The sequence below is a fragment of the Oncorhynchus masou genome, chromosome 3 (genome assembly GCF_036934945.1).
Source record: "Oncorhynchus masou masou isolate Uvic2021 chromosome 3, UVic_Omas_1.1, whole genome shotgun sequence".
In the NCBI taxonomy this organism is placed as follows: domain Eukaryota; kingdom Metazoa; phylum Chordata; class Actinopteri; order Salmoniformes; family Salmonidae; genus Oncorhynchus; species Oncorhynchus masou.
In genome coordinates this window covers 9,027,477-9,051,351 of record NC_088214.1, presented here as the reverse complement: position 1 = coordinate 9,051,351, position 23,875 = coordinate 9,027,477, and the positions used below count along the sequence as shown (strand labels likewise).

Sequence of the window (23,875 nt, the reverse complement as noted above, 5' to 3'; positions counted from 1 at the left end):
GAACTGTTTGTTTGTTGGTTTTATTCTGGTGTTTGTATTCATTAAACATATTATGAATACTTACCACGCTGCACCTTGGTCCTCTTCTCCTTCTCCCGACGACAACCGTTACATATGCAGTAATATCAAACAAGTAATCTAACAAATTCACAACAACTACCTTATACACATAAATACGCACAAATGTAAAGGGATGAATAGAATATGTACATAGAAATATATGGATGAGCAATGGTGTGCGGCATAGGCAAGGTGCAGTAGATGGTGTAGAATACAGTATATACAGTGGGGAGAACAAGTATTTGATACACTGCCGATTTTGCAGGTTTCCCTACTTACAAAGCATGTAGAGGTCTGTAATTGTTTTATCATAGGTACACTTCAACTGTGAGAGACGGAATCTAAAACAAAAATCCAGAAAATCACATTGTATGATTTTTAAGTAATTAATTTGCATCATGATCAGTACTCTCGAGAATAAACACTGCTGATTGATTTTGAGACTGTTCTCTGTCCATTTTATGCAAATAAGAGTCCTACAAATTCTTAGGAATTGACAGTGTTTAATTGGGTATTAAAACATGTGGGAATTTAATTCCTGTAACAGTTTGATAGTCAGTTTTTTGAGTGTATGTTTGGTAGCATGAGTGAAAGAGGCTTTGTTGCGAAATAGGAAGCCTATTCTAGATTTCATTTTGGATTGGAGATGCTTAGTGTGAGTCTGGAAAGAGAGTTTACAGTCTCACCAGACACCTAGGTATTTTAGTTGTCCACATATTCTAACTCAGAACCATCCAGAGTCATGATGCTAGCCGGGCAGCAATCGGTTGAAGAGCATGCATTTATTTTTACTAGCATTTAAAAGCAGTTGTATGGAGTCTTGAGTGTTGTATGGCATTGAAGCTCGTTTGGAGGTTTGTTAAGACAGTGTATAAAGAAGGGCCAGATGTATACAGAATGGTGTCGTCTGCGTAGAGCTGGATCAGAGAATCACCAGCAGCAAGAGCAACATACAGAGAAAAGAGTCGGCCCGAGAATTGAACCCTGTGGCACACTAATAGAGACTGCCAGAGGTCCGGACAACAGGCCCTTTGATTTGACACACGGAACTCTATCTGAGAAGTAATTGGTGAACCAGGTGAGGCAGTTATTTGAGAAACCAAAGCTATTGAGTCTGAAGATAAGAATGCAGTGATTGACAGAGTTGAAAGCCTTGGCCAGGTCGATGAAGACTGCTGCACAGTACTGTCTTTTATCGATGGTGGTTATGATATTGTTTAGCACCTTGAGCGTGACTGAGGTGCACCCATGACCAGTTTGGAAACCAGATTGCATAGTGGTGAAGGTATGGTGGGATTCGAAATGGTCGGTGATCTGTGTGAGAACTTGGCTTGCGAAGATTTTTAGAAAGGCAGGACAGGATGGATATAGGTCTATAACAGTTTAGGTCTAGAGTGTCTCCACCTTTGAAGATGGGGATGAAAGTGGCAGCTTTCAAATATTTGGGTATCTCTAACGATACAAAATAGAGGTTGAACAGGCTAACATTTTTGGCTGATAATTTTAGAAAGAGAGAGAAGGTCCAGATTTTCAAAATCTGATTTGTAGGGATCCAGATTTTGCAGCTCTTTCAGAACATCAGCTGTCTTGATTTGGGTGAAGGAGAAGTGGGGGGGCTTTGGCAAGCTGCTGCAGGGTGTGCAGAGTTGTTGGCCGGGGTAGACAGGTGGAAAGCATGACCAGCCGTAGAAAAATGCTTATTGAAATCATCAATTATCGTAGATTTATTGGTGGTGAGAGTGTTTCTTAGCCTCAGTGCAGTGGGCACCTGGGAGGAGGTGGTCTTATTCTCCATGGACTTTAGTATCTGTTAGGAAAATTATGATTAAATGACTGAACAATAGACTTATTTTAAATGAAACTGTCACTAAGTAAACTTATACTCTGTTTTATTATATCTGATTAACAATATGAGTTCATAAGAAGGGATTGTGTGACACGGACAAGGAGTAATTAAAGTTAATGAACACCATTCCAACTAGGAAGAAAGTAATGGTTTGTGGATTAAGTAAACAGATAAGGTAGTTAACCTATGGTTGAACCGACGAAACTGAGCTCTGGGGTGTTTTAGATAAGGCTGTGAGTGCATTCCTAGGTTTCCTGTTAATCAGAACTGTCAGCAAAGTGGTGATCGATAATGGTGAGGAGCCAAAAGTTAATTCAGCTGTGTTGTGTGTCCTGTGTATGTGCTAGTGGGTCGGAATGAACTCAGAATGAACTTTTAAAGTTCCCTTTGTCTCGGTCGAGAGGAGGAGATTCATTTTTTAAGCAATGAAATGACGTCATGTTATTGTATACTGTATAAACTGTTGCTCGTGGTAACATGGCAGCGCGCTCCGAGAATAAATTCTGTTACCTTTCATTGAAAGGACTGGTCTCCGTCTATTTTATGCAAACAAGAATCTTACAAATTCTCATAAAATAGATTAAGGGAATTCAATTAATGAAAACACATTGGTATAATTAAATTACAGTAACAGTATCCCAAACTTAATTAGTGCTACAGGATGCAAATTTATTTTTGAAAAGCTAGCCTTAGCTTTCCTAACTGACTGTGTATATTGGTTCCTGACTTCCCTGGAAAGTTGCATATCGTGAGGGCTAATGCAGAACGCCACAGGATGTTTTTGTACTGGTCGAGGGCAGTCAAGTCTGGGGTGAACCACGGGCTATATCTGCTCCTAGTTCTACATTTTTTGAATGCGGCATGCTTATTTAAGATGGTGAGGAAAATACTTTTAAAGAGCAAGCTGGCATCCTCTGCTGACGGGATGAGGTCAATATCCTTCCAGGATACCTGTGCCAGGTTGAATAGAAAGGCCTGCTCGCTGAAGTGTTTTAGGGAGCTTTTGACAGTAATGAGGGGTGATCGTTTGAACGCGGACCCATGCAATGATGCAGTGATCCTGGTTGAAGACAGCAGAGGGCAGGTTGGTTAGGATGATTTCTATGGTTACTGATTTAGGGTTGGACATGGTAGATTCCTTGATTATTTGTGTGAGATTGGGGGCATCTAGTTTAGATTGCAGGACAGCCGGTGTGTTAAGCATATCCCAGTTTAGGTCACCTAACAGTACGAACTCTGAAGATAGATGGGTGGCAATCAATTCACATATGGTGTCCAGGGCACAGCTGGGGGCTGAGGGGGTCTACAACAAGTGGCAACAGTCAGAGGCTTGTTCTGGAAAGGTGGATTTAAAAGTAGAAGCTCAAATTGTTTGGGCACAGACCAGGATAATATGACAGTACTGGTCTGAAGTGAGCTCCCCTCAGGGCAGTCCCGTTAGATGTCTTATACTGCTTCCACAGACAAGTTACATAGGTTTGGTTCCTGTATGTGTCTGTCTCCTATTTGAACATATAGAAACTTTTCTGGGAGTTCTGCCCCCCAGGAACCAGGATTGTTTATGACACAAAAGACAAGATGAACATTTTCAAGGCTGACTTTTAACATGATACAATGTTCCATCACAAGAAATTTGTATAACCATGGCTTTAGACCGTTGCTTCATGCAGTTACACATATGCTTCATTATACAATTTAATTTATGGATTCTGGCAATGATATTTCAGCTGGAGCTTTTGTTGCGAAAGGCATAGGAGGTGCTCTTATTCTCCATGGACTGAAAGATCAGTGTCATAAATACCTCTCCCTCTCCTTTTCCTCTCGCTACCCTACTGATGTGACATTTGAAAATCCCTTGGTTAACATAGAGATTCTGGGATCATCAGAAGTTGAGGGGAAATTAACCATATTTTGGTAATCCAACCAATTGGACATATGCATTGGTACTTAATGAATATGATGTCAGTTCGGTTGTCATCTGAGACATTCTCATCAATGATAGTATGACAAACTCTACAGTAGAAAGGCTACACATTATAGTTATCAGATTCTCATGGAATTGTTGGGCTTTTTAAATGTTTAAATATACAATTTTTGGTGAAGAGATTAAATGTAATTTTAGCTTCCAAATTAGAGATTTGGGTTTTCATAAGGTTAGGGTTCTGCTCAATCAGTGACCCGTATGGGAGAATGATGTACATATATGGAGGAACATAATACTGTAACACAAGAGAGAGATACACTTATAGAGTGCATTTGCCATTCTGGTAAAATGCATTGTCTATTGTATAGGAGAGGAGACCAGAGGAGGACATGAGAGTATGGAACAGTTGAACACTAAAAACAGACCACACGAAGGGAAGGTGACACATAGGCGCCTAGGGCAACTGGACACACTAAAGATGGAGACACATAGTCTGCTGATCCGAGATAAAGACACACATACAAAGGAACACATTGAGCTAAGTGCAGGGCCAAAGCATAGGCCTGTAAAATAGAGGAATGTATAGTATTTTTAGTATAGCTGGACATGCTAAAAACAGAGGAGACACATAGTCTGCTGACCCTAGATAACACACATACAGAAGAACGCATTTAGCTAAGTGCAGGGACAAAGCAAGGGTCTTGTCACCATTATAATCTGACAGAAAGCAGATATGAGCGTTATTGGGTGCATGAACAAGCAGGATGCACAGATTGGGATGTAACTTCATTTGCATGTGGGATGGACCAATTTGTAAGTCGCTCTGGATAAGAGCGTCTGCTAAATGACTTAAATGTAAATGTAAATGGACTCATATGTTGTATGTGTATAAATCAGAGCGAGTGCTCTGAAAAAGGTGTGTTCCGCGGAGCACTCCGGCTTGCTATACTCTTGTATTAAAAGTCTATTATTGAATTCACAAAGTTCTTGCAAGTGTCATATTTTGAAATGATTAGCCACGACACCCGCCCCTGTGAAGAGACATGGGCTGTAGACCTGGGAAACACGCCCTTCTCCCTCCACTATATAAGTCCTTGACGACCTATAACCTCATGTTCTGGGTACATTAGGATGACGATCCGATGTCAGAATGGTTCAGATAATAACTACAGAACGAAGCCAACCTCAGCATGAGCTTAGGTTGTGAATGGTATGAACTTTGAACTCTTATTCACTACAGAAGTGATACCTCCTAGCCATTGAGTTAGCAACAGCAGCTGCAAACGTGGGCTAGGAAAGAACAGACAGAGTATCCCGTCTACCACACAACGACGTTACTACAACGGATCAATTTACCACCAGAGACATTCTTCAAAGGACAAAGGACTCGGTTGGGCAACACAGCCTTCCATCTACCACCAACCTACCAAAGCGCAGCTCAGAGTAAATATTTATTGCATTTTCCTTTTCCAAATGGTAATTTAAAATGCACAAGATACTGTATTCACGATAGCATGGCTCCTCCCTTTGTTCCCCAAGTCTTCCCGCTTCACTCAAACCCAGCCTCCTTTTCTTTTGTGTAACCAACTGTCATATCTGTTCCGTCCGCTAGGGACGTTTTCCTTTATGACATAATTTGTAATCAAGGTATGTGTCACGTTCTGACCATCGTTCGTGTGTGTTTTCCTTGTTTTAGTGTTGGTCAGGACGTGAGCTGGGTGGGCATTCTATGTTGTGTGTCTGGTTTGTCCATTTCTATGTTAGGCCTGATATGGTTCTCAATCAGAGGCAGGTGTTAGTCATTGTCTCTGATTGGGAACCATATTTAGGTAGCCTGTTTTGTGTTGGGTTTTGTGGGTGATTGTTCCTGTCTTTGTGTTTGTGGCACCAGATAGGACTGTTTTGGTTTTTGCACGTTCCTTGTTTTGTAGATTGTCGTACTTTCATCTTTATTAAAGATGCACAAAACTAACCACGCTGCATTTTGGTCCGCCTCTCTTTCCCCACAAGAAAACCATTACAGTATGATTCATTCGGTGTAAATGTAATTATGTGTGATTAGTTAGGTATTTAGTAAATAAATAATTAAACCTGATTTTGTATTGCTGATTCAACTTGTTAGCCAGGGTTCATGAACCAAGAATTTACAACTTTCAGATAAGACTGAAATAAGGTGACGATTAATATTGACTGCTATTGATGTAAAATATTACTAGCCCTTAAAGAGTTTATTCGGACGATAACTGCTCTATAAATATTATTTTGTGGTGCCCCGACTTTCTAGTTAATCACATTTACATGATTAGCTCAATCAGGTAATATTAATTACAGAGAAATGATTTTATAGAATAGCATGTCATATCACTTAATCCGGCATAGCCAAAGACACGACACTGGGGAATAATCTGATTTTTCCAAGCAGACAAATCTCTCACCTGAGCTGATAGGGAGACGCTAGCGTCTCAACTGGCCAATTGCCTGGGGAAATGCAGAGCGCCAGATTCAAATAAAATGCTATAAAATTCAAACTTTCATTAATGAATATGATGTCAGTTCGGTTGTCATCTGAGACATTCTCATCAATGATAGTATGACATAAACTCTACAGTGGAAAGGCTACACATTATAGTTATCAGATTCTCATGGAATTGTTGGGCTTTTTAAATGTTTAAATATACAATTATTGGTGAAGAGATGAAATGTAATTTTAGCTTCCAAATGAGAGATTTGGGTTTTCATAAGGTTAAGGAGAAGTGTATCTATATTTCCATGCATTATAGTTGTATATTTTATATCAATGTTTATTATGAGTATTTTTGTAAATTGATGTGGCTCTCTGCAAAATCCCCACAAGTTTTGGAACTACTGAACATAACACGGCAATGTAAAATCAGATTTTTTTTATATAAATATGCACTTTATCGAACAAAGCATACATGTATTGTGTAACATGAAGTCCTATGACTGTCATCTGATGAAGATCATCAAAGGTTAGTGATTCATTTTATCTATGTTTCTGCTTTTTGTGACTCATGGCTGTGTTTTTCTGTGATTCGGTGACCTAACATAATCATTTGGTATGCTTTCTGTCACGGTTTTCTGTAGGCAAAGGAGAGTCGGACCAAAATGCGGCGTGGCTATTGTGATTCATATTTGAATGAAACAAGGAAAAACACGAATCAATACGAAAACAACAAACGATACACGAAAACCGAAACAGCCTATACTGGTGCAAACTAACACACTACAGAAACAAGGACATCTTTTATTTTTTATTTGACCTTTATTTAACCAGGCAAGTCAGTTAAAACCTGTTAAAGATCGGGCTACTTTTTTCAACATTCTGTTAAAAATCGTGCAACATTTCAACGTCCTGCTAGGTTCAATGATGTCTGTGACTATAACAGAACGTGTTTCGTGGTCAAAATCGCAAGGAATCCTGATCACAAAATCGACGAAGAAAAAATCAATCCGTTGCGTTTAAAAACGGTGTTTTTCCTGGATCGGACGGTCTTCATAAATGGACATTTTGGGCATACAAGGACCGATTTAATTGAAAAAAGACCCAATTATGATGTTTATGGGACATATAGGAGTGCCAACATAGAAGCTCGTCAAAGGTAATGAACGTTTTATATTTTATTTTATTTCTGCGTTTTGTGTAGCGCCGGCTATGCTAATTCTCTTGTTTACGTCCCCTTCTGGTATTTCGGGGTGTTGCATGCTATCAGATAATAGCTTTTCATGCTTTCGCCGAAAAGCATTTTAAAAATCTGACTTGTTGGCTCGATTCACAACGAGTGTAGCTTGAATTGAGTACCCTGCATGTGAGTTTTAATGAACGTTTGAGTTTTAACGAGTGCTATTAGCATTTGACGTAGTGCATTTGCATTTATTGTTGGCAAGGTGGGACACTTGCGTGTCACCCAGAGAGGTTAAGAACAAATTCTTATTTTCAATGACGGCCTGGGAACAGTGGGTTAACTGCCTGTTCAGTGGCAGAACGACAGATTTGTACCTTGTCAGCTCGGGGGTTTGAACTGAGTGGGCATTCTATGTTACATGTCTAGTTTGTCTATTTTTATGTTTGTCCTGATATGGTACTCAATCAGAGGCAGGTGTTAGTCATTGTCTCTGATTGGGAACCATATTTAGGTAGCCTGTTAGGTGTTGGGTTTTGTGGATGATTGTTCCTGTCTGTTTGCACCAGATAGGACTGTTTTGGGTTTTCACATGTCTTGTCTGTTTATGTGTAGTTGCTTTATTAAAGAACCATGAATAATCACCATGCTGCGTTTTGGTCCGCCTCTCCTTCGACTCAAGAAAACCGTTACAGTGCTACACAAGTTGAGGAACTTACTTTAACTTCCTGTTTACTGGGTATGTTCTACAAAAAGTATGGCAGCTCTCCTACATTACATTGTTTTTCTATCAGCTCTAGTCCAAGGAACAGGTAAATATTCTACCTTTGCTCTAGTATTGACTGCATTGATTAGATATGTTTACCAATAATCTGATCAGAAAGGCAGGCATGTGACAGGCAATAAGTTTGTGCTGATAGTTTCACTTGATGTTAGGGATGGGCTACGCACATGTTGCTGAGTCATTTTTTGCTATTTATGATTTGTATGTTTTATTTAAAAAGACAACAACAACAGAACAGTGATAAACAAAAAGGGGGAAGGGCAAGGCAGGGTAGCCTGGGTCCTACCAGGACACACAAGACAAGAGTCCACAAGAGTCCATGAGTCACTGTTCTTCAGATAATTGTCACTATCCTGTAAAACCAACAAAAACAAAAAATGTATATATACTGGATATCCAGTCATATACCTGATATGTCATGTTTCCTACTGTGCTTTACCACTTGCCTTGATGTCATATCCCAAACAACAGTATCACAGAGGTTCTCTCTGTATGGGGATAGGTGGTTAGAACACTTTTTTTTTTTTTAATTTTACCTTTATTTTACTAGGCAAGTCATTCAATTCTGATATTTTAAATATATATTATGATATTTGAAATGGAATAGAATTCGGACATTATGATATTTCATTGAAAGTAGCTCTATCGGTTAACATTGATCAATTGGTTAATTAGTAGTCATTTGTTGAATCTTACTGTTGTGTATTACAAGTAGCAAACGTATAGCGTTTTAGAGTTAGTATAAAAGTGTGAGGAAACACCTTGAGCTACAGGATGTGGAAACCACAGCTTCAGCACGAGGGTGGGGGTGATATTGACAGAACGTTGACAGCCATTTATAAGCCAACTGGTTTCATGATGGATATGTACTGTATTTTAGACCACAAACTCTACAATGAACAAAAACACTTTAATGCATGAAACATCACCCAACATACTGTATCTTAGAACAGGTCTCTGAATTAAGGTGGATTTAGTACAATGCACAGAAAACAGGCAAAGTGTTTTGTAATTTATGCTAATTCAACTATAGTTACCATAAACATACTGTTGCACTGTAAAAAAAAGTTAACTTAAGTAATTGCTCAATTCTGTGAATTTGGTGGACTTGTAAAGGACAATTTCAGCTAATGTGTTAAAGTTTGTTTATTTGACCCCTAGAGTTTGTTGACGCACCGCTGTCAATCAAAACAAAATCAGTCAGTTCAAGCTAGAGATATCTGTGTTTTTGTATGGGCTGTGTCTTAATGCATCACATCCTATGGTGGCCGAGCTACAGCGGTGTTTGTTAGACCATGAGACATCCTGGCAATCGGTCTTCTCACGCAAACGTTTGTAGCGTCCAAACATTTTGCCTAGAAACTAATGGAACCACTCTATGGAAAGAGGAGAGTCTCACGAACACAAAGGTTGTCTCCGGTGGTCTCCGTAAAACATTTATGGAAGTACACCAATTTTACCTACCTAAAAAAAGGGCCAAAATATGTGTAAAAATATATATATTTCCGGAATGTTCTTATATCTCCTAGATATAGGACAGACACTTAACTGCATTCCATATGATTTATTTTTAACTGTCTTTTTTGCCATTTATAAATGTGTCATTCAATGCATTTCTATAGGCTATAGTAGTCAAAGCATAATTTAATATTTTATATCAAATTGTTTTTATATATATATTTTTTTTATACCTAAAGGGTCCTAAAATTCTAAATCAAATAGCTACATGATACATCATAAAACAATGCCATATGTCAGCTTAGGACCCTCCCTCTAAAATGCAATATATAAAGTTTGTATGTTGGATCAGCTACAGGGCCTTCAGAAAGTATTCATACCCCTTGACTTATTCCACATTTTGTTGTGAAATCAAAATGCATGAAATATATATTCATCTCTCACTCATCTACACACAACACCCCATAATTACTAAGTGAAAACATGTTTTAGAAATAAGTATTCACACCACCAAGTCACACCACCAAGTCCATACATTGTCCATATACATTGTAGAATAACCTTTGGCAGCGATTACATCTTAGAGTCTTTCTGGGAAAGTCTCTATAAGTTTTCCACACCTGGATTGTGCAACATTTTACCCTTATTATTTTATAAATTCTTCAAGCTCTGTCAAATTTGTTGCTGATCATTGCAAGACAACCATTTTCAGGCCTTGCCATAGATTGAAGTAGATTTAAAGTCAAAACTGTAACTCGGCCACTCAGGAACATTCACTGTCTTCTAAACACTATTATTGCACACAGAGTGAGTCCATGCAACTCATTATGGGACGAGTCACATTTTTAGGCTTTTGCCATAACAAACTTGGTTGAATACTTATTGACTCAAGACATTTCAGCTTTTCATTTGGATTTGCAACATTTTTCAATAAACATAATTCCACTTTGACATTATGGGGTATTGTGTGTAGGCCAGTGACAAAACTATCTTAATTTAATCAATTTTAGATTCAGGCTGTAATACAAGAAAATGTAGAAAAAGTCAAGGGGTAGAATACATTCTGAAGGCACTGTATATGCCCAAATGTTGAGCAAACACACAATGCTATTGCACCTGGTTAACATTCAATGTACAGTACATTGAATCACCATATATTTTTTTATAAAGCGTTCTTGGCAGACTGTTTCATTTTTACATGAAGTTTTCTGTCTGTTTATTTCAGAGTCCAGCATTGAGACTCTGAAACGGTTTGTGCCGAAGGGAGAAAATGTTCGTCTGGATGTCCAGGGATATGCTAAACTAAATAATATTGAGGATTTAAAGTGGACTTTTAAGAAATCTCACACTTTAGTAAAATACACCAATGAATCATCAACAGTGAAAGTATACACTAAATACCAAGGCAGGGTTGAGTTTAGTGAGGCAAACTTCTCTCTCGTACTGAAGAACCTACAGGAAGGAGACAGTGGTCTTTATGACGCAGGAGTGAGTGGTGAAGAAAACAAAGATGTTGCCAAGTACCAGATATCAGTTCAAGGTAGGTTGTCCTCCTTCCTGCCGTCCTTCTCTTTGTATCGATATGGTTGCAGTAGCAATCAATAGTGAAATATGAATTCTATCTCAGGTTAAATGCATTTAAATTGACTGCCTCTTAAGGTACAGAAAATGTCAACCACATTAAATGGTGACTAGAAAAATTATCCACTTTTGTGTGTGTGTGTGTGTGTGTGTGTGTGTGTGTGTGTGTGTGTGTGTGTGTGTGTGTGTGTGTGTGTGTGTGTGTGTGTGTGTGTGAATGGATAGGTGTGCATGTGTGCATTTGTGGGGTTTTCTAACCATGTCTATTTGCCTGTTTATCTGTTGTGTATTCAGAGAGAGTTGTGACACCAGTCCTGACAGTGAACTCTAACTCCACCATCAATGGCAACTGTAAGGTGACTGTGACCTGCAGAGGTCAGAACACCTCTGTCACCTCCAGCTGTAACAGCAGCACCTGTTCTCAGGTGGGAGGAGAGAGTAGAGGGGCTGAGACCTCCACTGTCCCCCTGCTCTCTGTCTATGTGGCAGGGGGTTTCATCATCTGTAACCACAGCAACCAAGTCAGCTGGGCCCCTAACATGAAGGAGATCGAAACGATTTGTGCATCCAATTCTAGTAAGACACGCACCCATGCATGCACACACACTTTTGTGGATACACACTTTCGTGCGCACACACACACACGAACAGGCACACATACACACTAGACTAGATGTTATATCCTATGTTGACGTTGTGATTTTTATGTCACTATATTGCAGAACCAGAGCGGGACAAAGAGAACCAAAACTACAATGTTGGCATCATCATCATCATCATCATCATCGTTGGATGTGTCCTGATTGCTTGGCGGAAGCTGAATAAAGGTAAGCTCACTGTTCTTGCTGCAGGATCACTCTTAATACAGAAACTTTATTTTATTAATTAAACCACTGTGAGTACTGTTGATAACAGGTTGTAATGATTTCACATTATATATATACTGTATGTATGTACACTCATAGCAAACCTTTATAGATCTTTTATGTGGTTGATTTATAGGTTACAAAGAGGATAGTATAAACACAGAGTATGCTACTGTCAGGGTAAGATACCTCATATTTAACACTACTGATACTGTGTCATTCTTGATGAAAACATTGTATTCACAAAAATAAATTCCAAATTACTGGTAAACTCAAGTTAATTTCATGCTCATATTGTAGATTATTGAACAGCCACAGATAAATTGTATTTATTTATTTGAGGTCATTGAAGGGTCAATCTGCAGTTGCTGCATCCATATTTGGACTTAGTTTGTAAACAAAGCAAATGTAAACAAACACTATAATACAGTGGGGTCAGAAATGATTGCCACCCTTAATAACGAAAAAAAAGGGGAATCATATTAATTTATACTAATACAATTGCAATATATATTTTTTTTAAATAATTTTCTCACAAAGGTAGGTGTCAGAATTGTCACTCTAAAAACAATACCCTCAAGACATACTAACCTCTCACCATTACCAATAACAAGGGGTTAACATGTCTTGAGGGTATGGTTATGACCTTTGACCCTTTAGCTTTCTCACTAATCATTATTCACGAATCCTTAAGGATTTTCCGAGGTCATGGTAGCATCCACATTAATGTAGAATTGTTTAGAAACATTCTATTATTATGTACAACAAAAGTGACTCCAAAATCACAATACATTAGTTACCATTCATTTCTATTGGGCACAAAATAATCTGAAACACAACCAAAACTATTTGTAAATTCATCCAACAAGTATGAAGAGTCACAAGCTTGACCCAGTCACTGCGTAGTAGGAATGTGTGACCAAATACTAAGCTTTTAACTACTTTATTTATAAAAATCTTTAGGGGTGTCAATAATGTTGACCCCTCTCAAAAAGAGAGGAAAAAAGTAGTTGTTAAACAAAATCTCTTTCTCTGAGCAATTGTATTAGTATAATATAAATTACCGACCCTGGCCAGTCATTATTGCTCAACTTTATCAAGGTTGTAAATAATTTAGGACACCACTGTAGCCTCAAAACATGGTTAAAAACATGGATGGTAGCTCTTTAATCCATAGCTCTATCTATGAATTTAAGAGTGGTTACATTTCTCCAGCCTCATCGCTCAGCTTTTCACCAAAACAGGGGCAGTGAGTTTGCTTTGTTTCAACTGCTGATTGCAGCTTTAAGACCTTGTTTTATACCCGGGTCACCGTTCATAAATTCATAGTGAAGTTGTTACTGTATGTTTGTATTCTCCAGACTCCAGGTAACAGTCAAATAGGTGGTGAAGAGCAGGAATCTCCAGGTCCAGCATCACCCTCCATCTACAGTGAGGTGGGACAACCCCAACTCCAGCTGTGTGAACTATCCCACCATGGTGGGAGACGGAAGTCATCTGTAAATGGTGCCTAGATGACAATGTGTAATCGCATTGAATTCTTTAAATTGAAAGGCAATTTCCTCAAGTTGATGGAGACGGCATTCACAGTAAACGCTGTGTCATGTGTCGGCTCGATCAGAAATTACCTTTACACTTCAGTTGCACTATAACTCGGATCTTCCGTGGTCTGGATTGAATCTTGCCCTTACTCTCAATAGCTCTGTTTAGAACTGGTTCTCACATGTGTCCTTTGTCCTGGTCTTGTCCACTTTCGGATTGTCTACACCTGTCTAAAATTGTGGACACAATCAAAAGTCAAATTGAGATCTGATTGGGATCTTCCTGCCCACCTCCGGAGGTAGTCAGCCACGCATTGTGTCTGGATGTATTGCAAGTGTAGACGAATCTGGACAGTTAAACTATTTAAATCATAATTATCCTGCCCTCTCAAACATTTACAGATTGCACAATTGACTTATGGCATCAATGGTGGTGTTGGAGGGCCAGAAGGAGGCACTCTGGACTAAAGATCTCCTCCCAATACCCCAGGACAGTGATGAGGACATCACCCTGAGTAGAGTGCAGTCTTTTGGATGGAATGTTAAATGGGTGTCCTGACTCTCTGTGGTCATTAAAAATCACATGGCACTTATTGCAATCCGCCAAACCCATAATTCATCCATTGGACTGCTAGATGGTGAAGTGTGAGTCATCACTCCAGTGAACTCATTTCCACAGCTCCATAGTCCAATGGCAGTATGCTTTACTCCACTCCAGCCGACGCTTGGCATTGGGCATGGTGATATTACGCTCGTGTGCAGTGATGGAAAAAGTACCCAATTGTCATACTTGAGTAAAAGTACAGATACCTTAATAGTTACTCAAGTAAACCAGTAAAATACTACTTGAGTAAAAGTCTAAAAGTATTTGGTTCTAAATATACTTAAGTATACAAAGTAAAAGTATAAATAACTTGAAATTAATTTTATTAAGCAAACCAGACGGCACCATTTTCTTGTTGGGGCACGCTCCAACACTCAGACATCATTTTCAAATGATACATTTGTGTTTAGTGAGTTCACCAGATCAGAGGCAGTAGGGATGACCACGTGTTCTCTCAATACGTGCGTGAATTGGACCATTTTCCTGTCCTGCTAAGCGTTCAAAATGTAACAATTACTTTTGTGTGTCAAGGAAAATGTTGATTGTAAAGTACATGATTTTCTTTATGAATATAGTGTCGTGTGCAGGTCCTCGGCTATGGAAACCCATTTCATGTAGGTCCCCTGACAAACAGTTCTTGTGCTGACGTTGCTTCCAGAGACAGTTTTGAACTCGGTAGTGAGCGCTACACGCTTCAGCACGCAGCGGTCCCGTTCTGTCACCCTGATGAAGACAGCTTGTCTGTTGAAACGTTGGTATTACATTTTTGCATCTGAGCTCCTAGAGTGTGCGGCTCTCCTTTATTTTCAAGTTTCTACTCCGCTAGCCAGCACCTCGTCTTTATAGGTGTGCGTTTCTTGTTCTTCTAGCTTGTGTGGCATACCACTTTGCGGCTGAGCAGTTGTTGCTCCTAGACGTTTCCACTTCACAATAACACCCCTTACAGTTGACCAGGGCACCTCTCGCAGGCCAGAAATTTGACGAACTGACTTGTTGGAAAGTTGGCATCCTATAGACACGTTTTTATTTATTTATTTGTATTATTTGCTTTTTAATATTTGCTGCTTTATTCATTTTATCACATTTCATTAACCTGGTTGACTTAGAGTCTGCTGGTTCTGCATGGATAATATCTGAGAATAGTTCTGGTGCTTTAGATGAGATGGGGGCTTCTGCATTTATTTTCTTTATTTCACCTTTATTTAACCAGGTAGGTCAGTTGAGAACAAGTTCTCATTTACAACTACGACCTGGCCAAGATAAAGCAAAGCAGTGTGACACAGACAACAACACAGAGTTACACATAGAAAAACATGGAATAAACAATAAACAAGTCAATGACACAGAAGAAAAGAAGAAAGTCATAGTAGAGAAGAATTACAATTAGGCAGATTAACACTGGAGCGATAAATGAACAGATGATGATGTGCAAGTACTGGTGTGCAAAAGAGCAGAAAAGTAAAATAAAACAATATGGGGATGAGGTAGGTAGATTGGGTGGGCTATTTACAGATGGACTATGTACAGCTGCAGCGATCAGTTAGCTGCTCAGATAGTTGATGTTTAAAGTTGGTGAGGGAAATATAAGTCTCCAGCTTCAGCGATTTTTGCAATTCATTCCAGTCACTGGCAGCAGAGAACTGGAAGGAAAGGCGGCCAAATGAGGTGTTGGCGTTAGGGATGATCAGTGCTGGAACATGTGCTATGGGTGGGTGTTGTTATCGTGACCAGTGAGCTGAGATAAGGCGGAGCTTTACCTAGAATAGACTTATAGATGACCCGGAGCCAGTGGGTCTGGCGACGAATATGTAGTGAGAGCCAGCCAGCTAGAGCATAGAGGTTGCAGTGGTGGGTGGTATAAGCTGATTTGCATGGATAATATCTGAGAACAGTTCCGGTGGCAACAACTGCCCGAGATACGCCAGGAACGCACAATCCCTCCATCAGTGCTCAGACTGTCCGCATAAGGCTGAGAGAGGCTGGACTGAGGGCTTGTAGGCCTGTTGTAAGACAGGTCCTCATCAGGCAACAACAAACCCACCGTCTTTGGACCAGATCAGGCAAAAAGTGCTCTTCACTGACAACTCGCGGTTTTGTCTCACCAGGGATGATGGTCGGATTTGCGTTTATCGTTGAAGGAATGAGCGTTACACCGAGGCCTGTACATGACCTTCCAGCATGACAATGCCACCAGCCATACTGCTCATTCTGTGTGTGATTTCCTTCAAGACAGGAATGTCAGTGTTCTGCCAAGGCCAGCGAAGAGCCTGGATCTCAATCCCATTGACCACGTCTGGGACCTGTTGGATCAGAGGGTGAGGGCTAGGGACATTCCCCCCAGAAATGTCTGGGAACTTGCAGGTGCCTTGGTGGAAGAGTGGGGTAACATCTCACAGCAAGAACTAGAAAATCTGGTGCAATCCATGGGGAGATGCACTGCAGTACTTAATGCGGCTGGTGGCCACACCAGATACTGACTGTTACTTTTGATTTTGACCCCTCTTTATTCAGGGACACATTATTCCATTTCTGTTAGTCACATGTCTGTGGAACTTGTTCAGTGTATGTCTCAGTTGTTGAATCTTGCTATGTTCATACAAATATTTACACATGTTAAGTTTCCTGAAAATAAAGTTGACAGTGAGAGGACATTTCTTTTTTTGCTGAGTTTCTGTCCACTACGTGTGACTCTTATAACTAAAAAGGCTTCATGCGTAATAGGTTAATATCCAAAGCCACATCTCTTGACACACATCTTCACATCTCTCTCAAGTGGTGACACTGATCCAGTCCTGACACATCTCTTTCAACTCAGTTTACCCGACAGGAAGTTCCCCAAAACTAACTTGACACATGAAAACCATGGTTACCACCAGAGGCAGAAATAGAAGTGTGTAAGAGTCACTGGGTGAGTGTGTCCCAAATGGCACCCTATTCCCTATGTAGTGCGCTACCTTTAACCACAACCCGAAGGACCCTGTTCAAAAGTAGGGCACTACATAGGGAATAAGGTGCTATTTGAGTCTAAAGGCTCTCTGGTTTAAGACAGAGTTGTGACCTACAACATAGAATAGACCTAGAACGCATCCTTCTGCGACCGTTGATTCCTCCAATTAGCTCTCCTTGATTACCTAGAAAAATATTATTTCCTATAAATGCAAGCATTTCGCTACACCCACAATAACATCTGCTAAACGTGTATGTGACCAATACAAAATGTGCATCCAGCGACAAAAACAAACCGACTAAAGAGACGAAAATCATCCTAAATCATCGTTGTTATTTCACAATGATACACAATCACATGTAATATGAATAGAAAGCATCATTAAAACCTTTCCTTCATTGTTAAAGTGTTTTAAGGTGAAAATCACAACTCTATTTTCTATCCAGTAATTAGTGCTACAAAAGTTCCTGAGGTGCAACGTACTTAATAAAGTGTTGACTGCGGTCCTCTGTATCGACAATAACAGATACATCTGTGCAGACAACGCAGACTGACTCCTATAAACAGCAACTTAAAATAGCATGTTCTCCTGTCTTCTTCATTTCCAGTCAAAGGCCAGTGCTTTAGCTGGCATATTCTACAGTACATTGGCACATAACAACAACAAAATCATCATCATGAAATCTTTAGTGTTGCATCTGTACATGTTTTTAAAGTGTATGGATGGACAGATGGTCCAGAAGAAAGACTAAAGTGCATCCCAAATGGAACCCTATTCCCTATAAAGTGCACTACTTTGACCAGGGCCCATGGAGCTCCGTAAAGGGAATTGGATGCCATTTGGGACACAGCAGAAGCATTCAGGGCATTTCCATGGCCTCCTCCGTCCCCAACACACTGAACTCCTTTACATCTCTCACTACATACCAATATCATGTAAATTAACAAGTAATGAATTCATCATTTGAATAGTTGTAGTAAACAGTAACAGACCCTGCTTAGAATCCAGTATATGCCAGACCTGGGTTCAAATAGTATTTAAAATCTTTCAAATACTTTGAGAATTCCCTTGAGTCTACCTGAAGTGCTAAATGGGCAGAGTTGACCAATGTCGGGACTATTCTATTGGTTCCATTAAAACAGGAAAGATCAATCAAGATTTAGTATTTGAGATGATTTCAAATAGTATTTGAACCCAGGTCTGCTGTTTGTGTCTGTGTGTAAACTCTCAGACATTGCTGATTCGGACACTGACCCTACTGTCTCTGACCCTCCCTCACCCTCCCTATCTTCTCTCCATGTAACTCTGCTCCAATCGGATCTTCTCTGGATCAGTGCCACCCCACTCCCACCTCCTCCTCTGTTGCCATGGTAATTCTGTGGGCAGAACGTTTTGAAGAGGGGCATGGTCTTGGTCTTGGCCACAAAGAAAAGCGATGTCGACAATGTCTTTCCCTCACGGGGACAGAGAGACCATGGGGGGGAACTCGTACCCCCACAGGACCTCATCAGGCAGGTAGGAGGTGTGCACCTGGTAGGTGACAGAGGAGGGCTTCACCGTGGCGCTCATGATCACCAGCAACTCAGTGTGTCCATCCCCAACCTGAGGAGGGAGGGAAAAGAGTGTTTCAGGACAGGAAAAAGCACTGACACACACTTCTAGGGTGCATTCCAACTAGCACCCTATTTCTTATACAGTACCCTACGTTTGACCCTGACCCTGGTTCAAAGTAGTGCACTGTAAAGGGAACAGCCCTAACCAGGTGTAGCGTAGCCTTGGTAGCCCAGGTCCTGAGCGGGCTGCTGCTGTCTATGATGTGATAGAGGTGAGGGGGGAGGATGAGGAAGGGGCTGTCGCTGGACATGTCCACCTGGAAGGGAACGTTCCGCTGGTCCAGACGCACCGTCTCCCCCTCCGTATGAGACGTTCAGCTTCCCCGTCACATTCACTAGGGGGTCACGTTGGGAGTGCGTCCCAATTGGCTCCCTATTGCCCTCAAGGGGAAATTTGTCTGGGACACAATGAGGTAAATCCCATTTAGAGGAGAATGTTTTGCTCGTAGTTGGTTGGTAAGAACCTGATGTCACAATGTAATTGTTGGCAAATGACACAAAAAGACTACACTGGCAGTTAAGCGCACACACACACACACGCACGCACGCACGCACGCACGCACGCACACACACACACACACACGCACGCACACACACACACACACAGTTGAGCAGTTAGTCTCCATCCTCTCACTCAGCAGAGCTCCATGCACGAACGCCACCAGATACTACAGAATCCCGAACAGGAACCACGCCCCCATGAAGGTAAGCCTGAGGAGGAAGAATTTCTAATGCCACTGCATATCCAGGAAGGTCGTCCAGAGGTCGCACATGTACAGGGCCGACCAGCCGCTGATGTGCTCAATTTGTATATTACTGCGTCCATCCTTAGACAGAACACGCCTCCTCAGAGTCCCGCCCCCGCCGGGGCTCTCTGCAGGGCTGCCTGCCCCCCAATAGGGGCTTTAGAACGTCTGTCTGTGTCTGGAAGTGACACCTTCTGAGGGGGGGAGCTTCTGGAAGAAGGAGTGTAGCAGATGTCATCTGTCAGTAAAACAGGAAGGAAGGAGAGAGAGATTAGGCAACATCGTTGCCACAGTAAAAAGGCATGAAATATTAACTGTGGACAAGTTTTGAGCATCCTGTAGTAAAGATGTTAGCCAGTTAAACTATTAAAGATTACAACATCAAACCACACAAGAGCAACAAAAGTGCATTGCAATGAATTGCCATTTAGAAGGTTGAAGTTAGAAATTTGGGACAGGGTTGGCTCAGAAAGTCACTCATGATAAAACGAGACTCGAGCTTTAATGGTCAAACACAAAGGGATGCCTTCAATCAAAGCCGGTTACCAGGTGTGTGTCAGTGGAGGCTGCTGAGAGGAAGATGGCTCATAATGATGGCTGAAATGGAGTCAGTGGAATGGTATCTAAAACATCAAAGACCTGGTTTCCATGCAGTTGATACCACTCCATTGACTCCATTCCAGCCATTATTATGAGCCGTCCTCCCATCAGCATCCACCACTTTGTGCGTCCCAAATGGCACCCTATGCACTCTAGGCCCTGGTCAAAAGTAGGGCACTAGATAGGGAATTGGGTGTCATTTGGGACAAAGGCACAAAGCATGTCGACCAGAAGTTGGGCAAGGCGAGGAGGAAGAGAAGATGATGAAACAATTAGAAACCTGAAATTAAAGGGATTCTGGACCAATTAAATGAAGGGAAATTCTTTGCTAAAACATTGAGTTTATTTTGAATACGTTTTTTTTTTTTTTACGACACGACTGTACTGTTGATTCCAACAAGAAGGACTTTCAGTGGACAAAGAGTGAACTTCTATCTAGAAACAGGATATGGTGATAAGAGTTAGCAAGGAAGGCCAACATTCACTTACTGGTTTCCCTGCACTTTTCAAACCTTCCCTTCTTGAACTGAAGAGGGGATTCCTCAACTCATAGAAGGCAGTTTAATAAAACATTTTCTTCTTTATTGTTAAAACAAACCTGTTAAAAATGACCCATAGCCTTCCTCTGGGTTTTACAGATATAAAAATGAAGCTTTTTATTGGCCTTCACTTTAATGCTGCTCTTTATCTTATTCTGAATGTGTTATTTAACACACTGTATTTCCCAATATGTGTATAATTGATGTTACCAGGCAGGGATTGTAGTCTACTGCAATAGTATAGTAATGAGGCCGCTGACTAAACACACAATGTTCTTTCCTCCACATATTACTTAAACTAATGCACATTCACACGATATAGAACACAACGCACACCCACACACACACAAAGTGAGGTTAAAAGTAAACACAGAAATTGCTCCGCTACAATGCAGTGTTCTAATGAGTGTTCATTACACATCTCTGGTAACTCTGCAACTCCTTCATAATTACAATGCTAGTATTGAAAATGTTCTCCGTGTCCCTGTCTTCACTCTCTCCCTCACTCTCACACACACACTCTCTCTTTCTCGTCCCCCCGGTCTGTCTGAATGTGTCCAAACCATCTACGCAAACCATCAAGATAACAGATTGTTAATAAAAACTTCACCAAAAGAAGTGTAAACGTAACCGACCTTTCCATTAGGATGTATTCTGTCTCCATGACAACACATCTACTCTTGTACTGTGGTATTATCACAGTAATATCAACTGAATCAAAACTTTTCTCCCGCTAAACTACAAAGGTGTGTTGCCGGTTTCTCTCTCTCTCCTTCTCCTTCTCCATCCTATCCCCATCACCTTCTTCAAAACAGTTTTTAATTGCATATCTGAAGAAGTGCATGATATTGTTAATCGCTCCCTGTTCACAGACTCTTTCCCCACCTGACTAAAAACTGCTATGGTGAAACCCCTTCTGAAGAAGAATTTGCATGATTCTTCATTTATTTGCTCATCTCCGGCATTCAATTCTTAAGCAAAATTCTGGAGAAATTCGTGTTCAAATTGATTTTTTTAAAGTGCTTAACAGTATTTTAGAAAAATTCCAACTCTGAGAAAATTCACCTCACATGTGGCGTTCCACGAGGTTCGATTTTATATAGAGTCCCACACCTTGAAAGAGGCAGCTCCACCCTTTAGCTCAGTGCAGATGTTGCCTGTAATCCATGGCTTCTGGTTGGGGTATGTACGTACAGTCACTGTGGGGACGACGTCCTCGATGCACTTATTGATAAAGCCAGTGACTGATGTGGTGAATTCCTCGATGTCATCGGAAGAATCCCGGAACATGTTCCAGTCTGTAATAGCAAAACAGTCCTGGAATTTAGCATCTGCTTCATCTGACCACTTTTTTATAGACCGAGTCACTAGTGCTTCCTGCTTTCATTTTTGCTTGTAAGCAGGAATTAGAAGGATAGAATTGTGGTTGGATTTACCAAATGGAGGGCAAGGGAGAGCTTTGTACACGTCTCTGTGTGGAGTAAAGGTGATCTAGAATTTTTTTCCCTCTGATTGCACATTTAACATGTTGATAGAAATTTGGTAAAATTGATTTAAGTTTCCCTTCATTAAAGTCTCCGGCCACTAGGAGCGCCACCTCTGGGTGAGTGGTTTACTGTTTGCTTATTTCCTTATACAGCTGAGTGAATGCGGTCGAGGTGTTACGGTTTTCTTCTAACTCCTCCTCTGACGAAGAGGTGTAGCAAGGATCGGACCAAAATGCAGCGTGGTAATTTTCATACATGTTTAATGAACGAATAAACATGAACAATACAAAACAACAACCGTAACATGAAAACCTAACCAGCCTATCTGGTGACAACAAACACAGAGACAGGAACAATCACCCACGAAACACTCAAAGAATATGGCTGCCTAAATATGGTTGCCAATCAGAGACAACGATAAACACCTGCCTCTGATTGAGAACCACTTCAGACAGCCATAGACTTATCTAGAACACCCCACTAAGCTACAATCCCAATACAAACACACCACATACAAAAACCCATGCCACACCCTGGCCTGACCAAATAAATGAAGACAAACACAAAATACTTCGACCAGGGCGTGACACTAGTGTCAGGACCCAGTTACGAACCTGGGTCTCCGGAGTGAGAAACAGTCACTTAACCAACTGAGCCACGAATAGTCAGCAGAACCCAGAAGATGAGGCAGACACAGTAGTACTTAAGACGGTGTATTTAATAAAGTGAAAAGGAGAAGTCCTTCAATACAAAAATGGCAAATCCAAAAGGTGGTAGGAATAGCACAAAAAAGCCTCAAGAGATACTCAAAAACAAAAACAGAATTCCACAAGAGCATCCACCGGAATCGACAAGAATACACAGAACACTAGGGCTGGGTGCTAACATACAAACACAGAGCACAGAACTGAGGGAAACTAAGGGTTTAAATACAATCAGGGGAAACGAGGCACAGGTGCAAATAATAATGGGGAACAAGGGAAAAAACATAAGGTCAAAAAGCACAATGGGGGCATCTAGTGACCAAAACCCGGAACAACCCTGGCCAAATCCTGACAGAATCCCCCCCCTAGGAACGGCTCCTGATGTTCCTACCAGCTCTCTCAGGGTGGAGGGCCCTGAACTGACGAATGAGGTCAGGGTCCAGGATGTCTTTGGCAGGAACCCAGGAGCGCTCCTCGGGACCGTAGCCTTCCCAGTCCACCAGATACTGCCAGGACCGCTGCACCCGGCGGGAATCCAGTATCCGATGGACGGTATAAGCCGGCTGGCCTCCAATGACATGAGGCGGAGGGGGAGGTCTGTCTGCCGGGACAAGGGGAGAAAAAACAACAGGTTTTAACAATGAAATGTGGGATTAATCTTAAGGGATCTGGGTAAGTGTAGGCGATAAGAAACTGGGTTAACTCTCCTGGCAACCTTGAAGGGACCGATGTATTTTTGGGACAGCTTGCGAGACTCCACCCGTAGAGGTAAGTCTCTTGTGGAGAGCCAGACTCTCTGGCCGGGGCGCAGGGTAGGCCCGGGACGGCGACGTCTGTTGGCTTGTTGTTGGTACCTCTGTGAGGAACGCATAAGATTTAGACGGGTCTTCCTCCACATAAGCCGACAGCGTCTGACGAACTTCAAGGCTGAAG

The 23,875-nt window shown here is 41.1% G+C and overlaps 1 protein-coding gene and 1 pseudogene across 2 annotated transcripts; one reads left to right on the top strand and one right to left on the bottom strand.

Moving 5' to 3' along the window:
* The first annotated feature begins 8,171 nt into the window (after window positions 1-8,171).
* On the top strand, window positions 8,172-16,956 carry LOC135509555 (SLAM family member 9-like). 2 transcript variants are annotated; one of them, XM_064930306.1, is made up of 6 exons: window positions 8,174-8,283; window positions 10,939-11,253; window positions 11,589-11,870; window positions 12,017-12,121; window positions 12,297-12,340; window positions 13,522-16,956. In XM_064930306.1, exons 1-6 carry the CDS (start codon window positions 8,229-8,231, stop codon window positions 13,672-13,674), a joined length of 954 nt encoding a protein of 317 aa, XP_064786378.1. In that variant the 5' UTR covers window positions 8,174-8,228; the 3' UTR covers window positions 13,675-16,956. The 2 variants fall into 2 exon arrangements, with proteins under 2 accessions (XP_064786387.1, XP_064786378.1); XM_064930315.1 differs by lacking the exon at window positions 12,297-12,340 and having other exon boundaries at window positions 8,172-8,283; window positions 13,522-13,615.
* A 1,581-nt stretch (window positions 16,957-18,537) lies between these two features.
* LOC135518876 (ATP-sensitive inward rectifier potassium channel 10-like) lies at window positions 18,538-22,041 on the bottom strand (annotated as a pseudogene).
* Window positions 22,042-23,875: the final 1,834 nt, after the last annotated feature.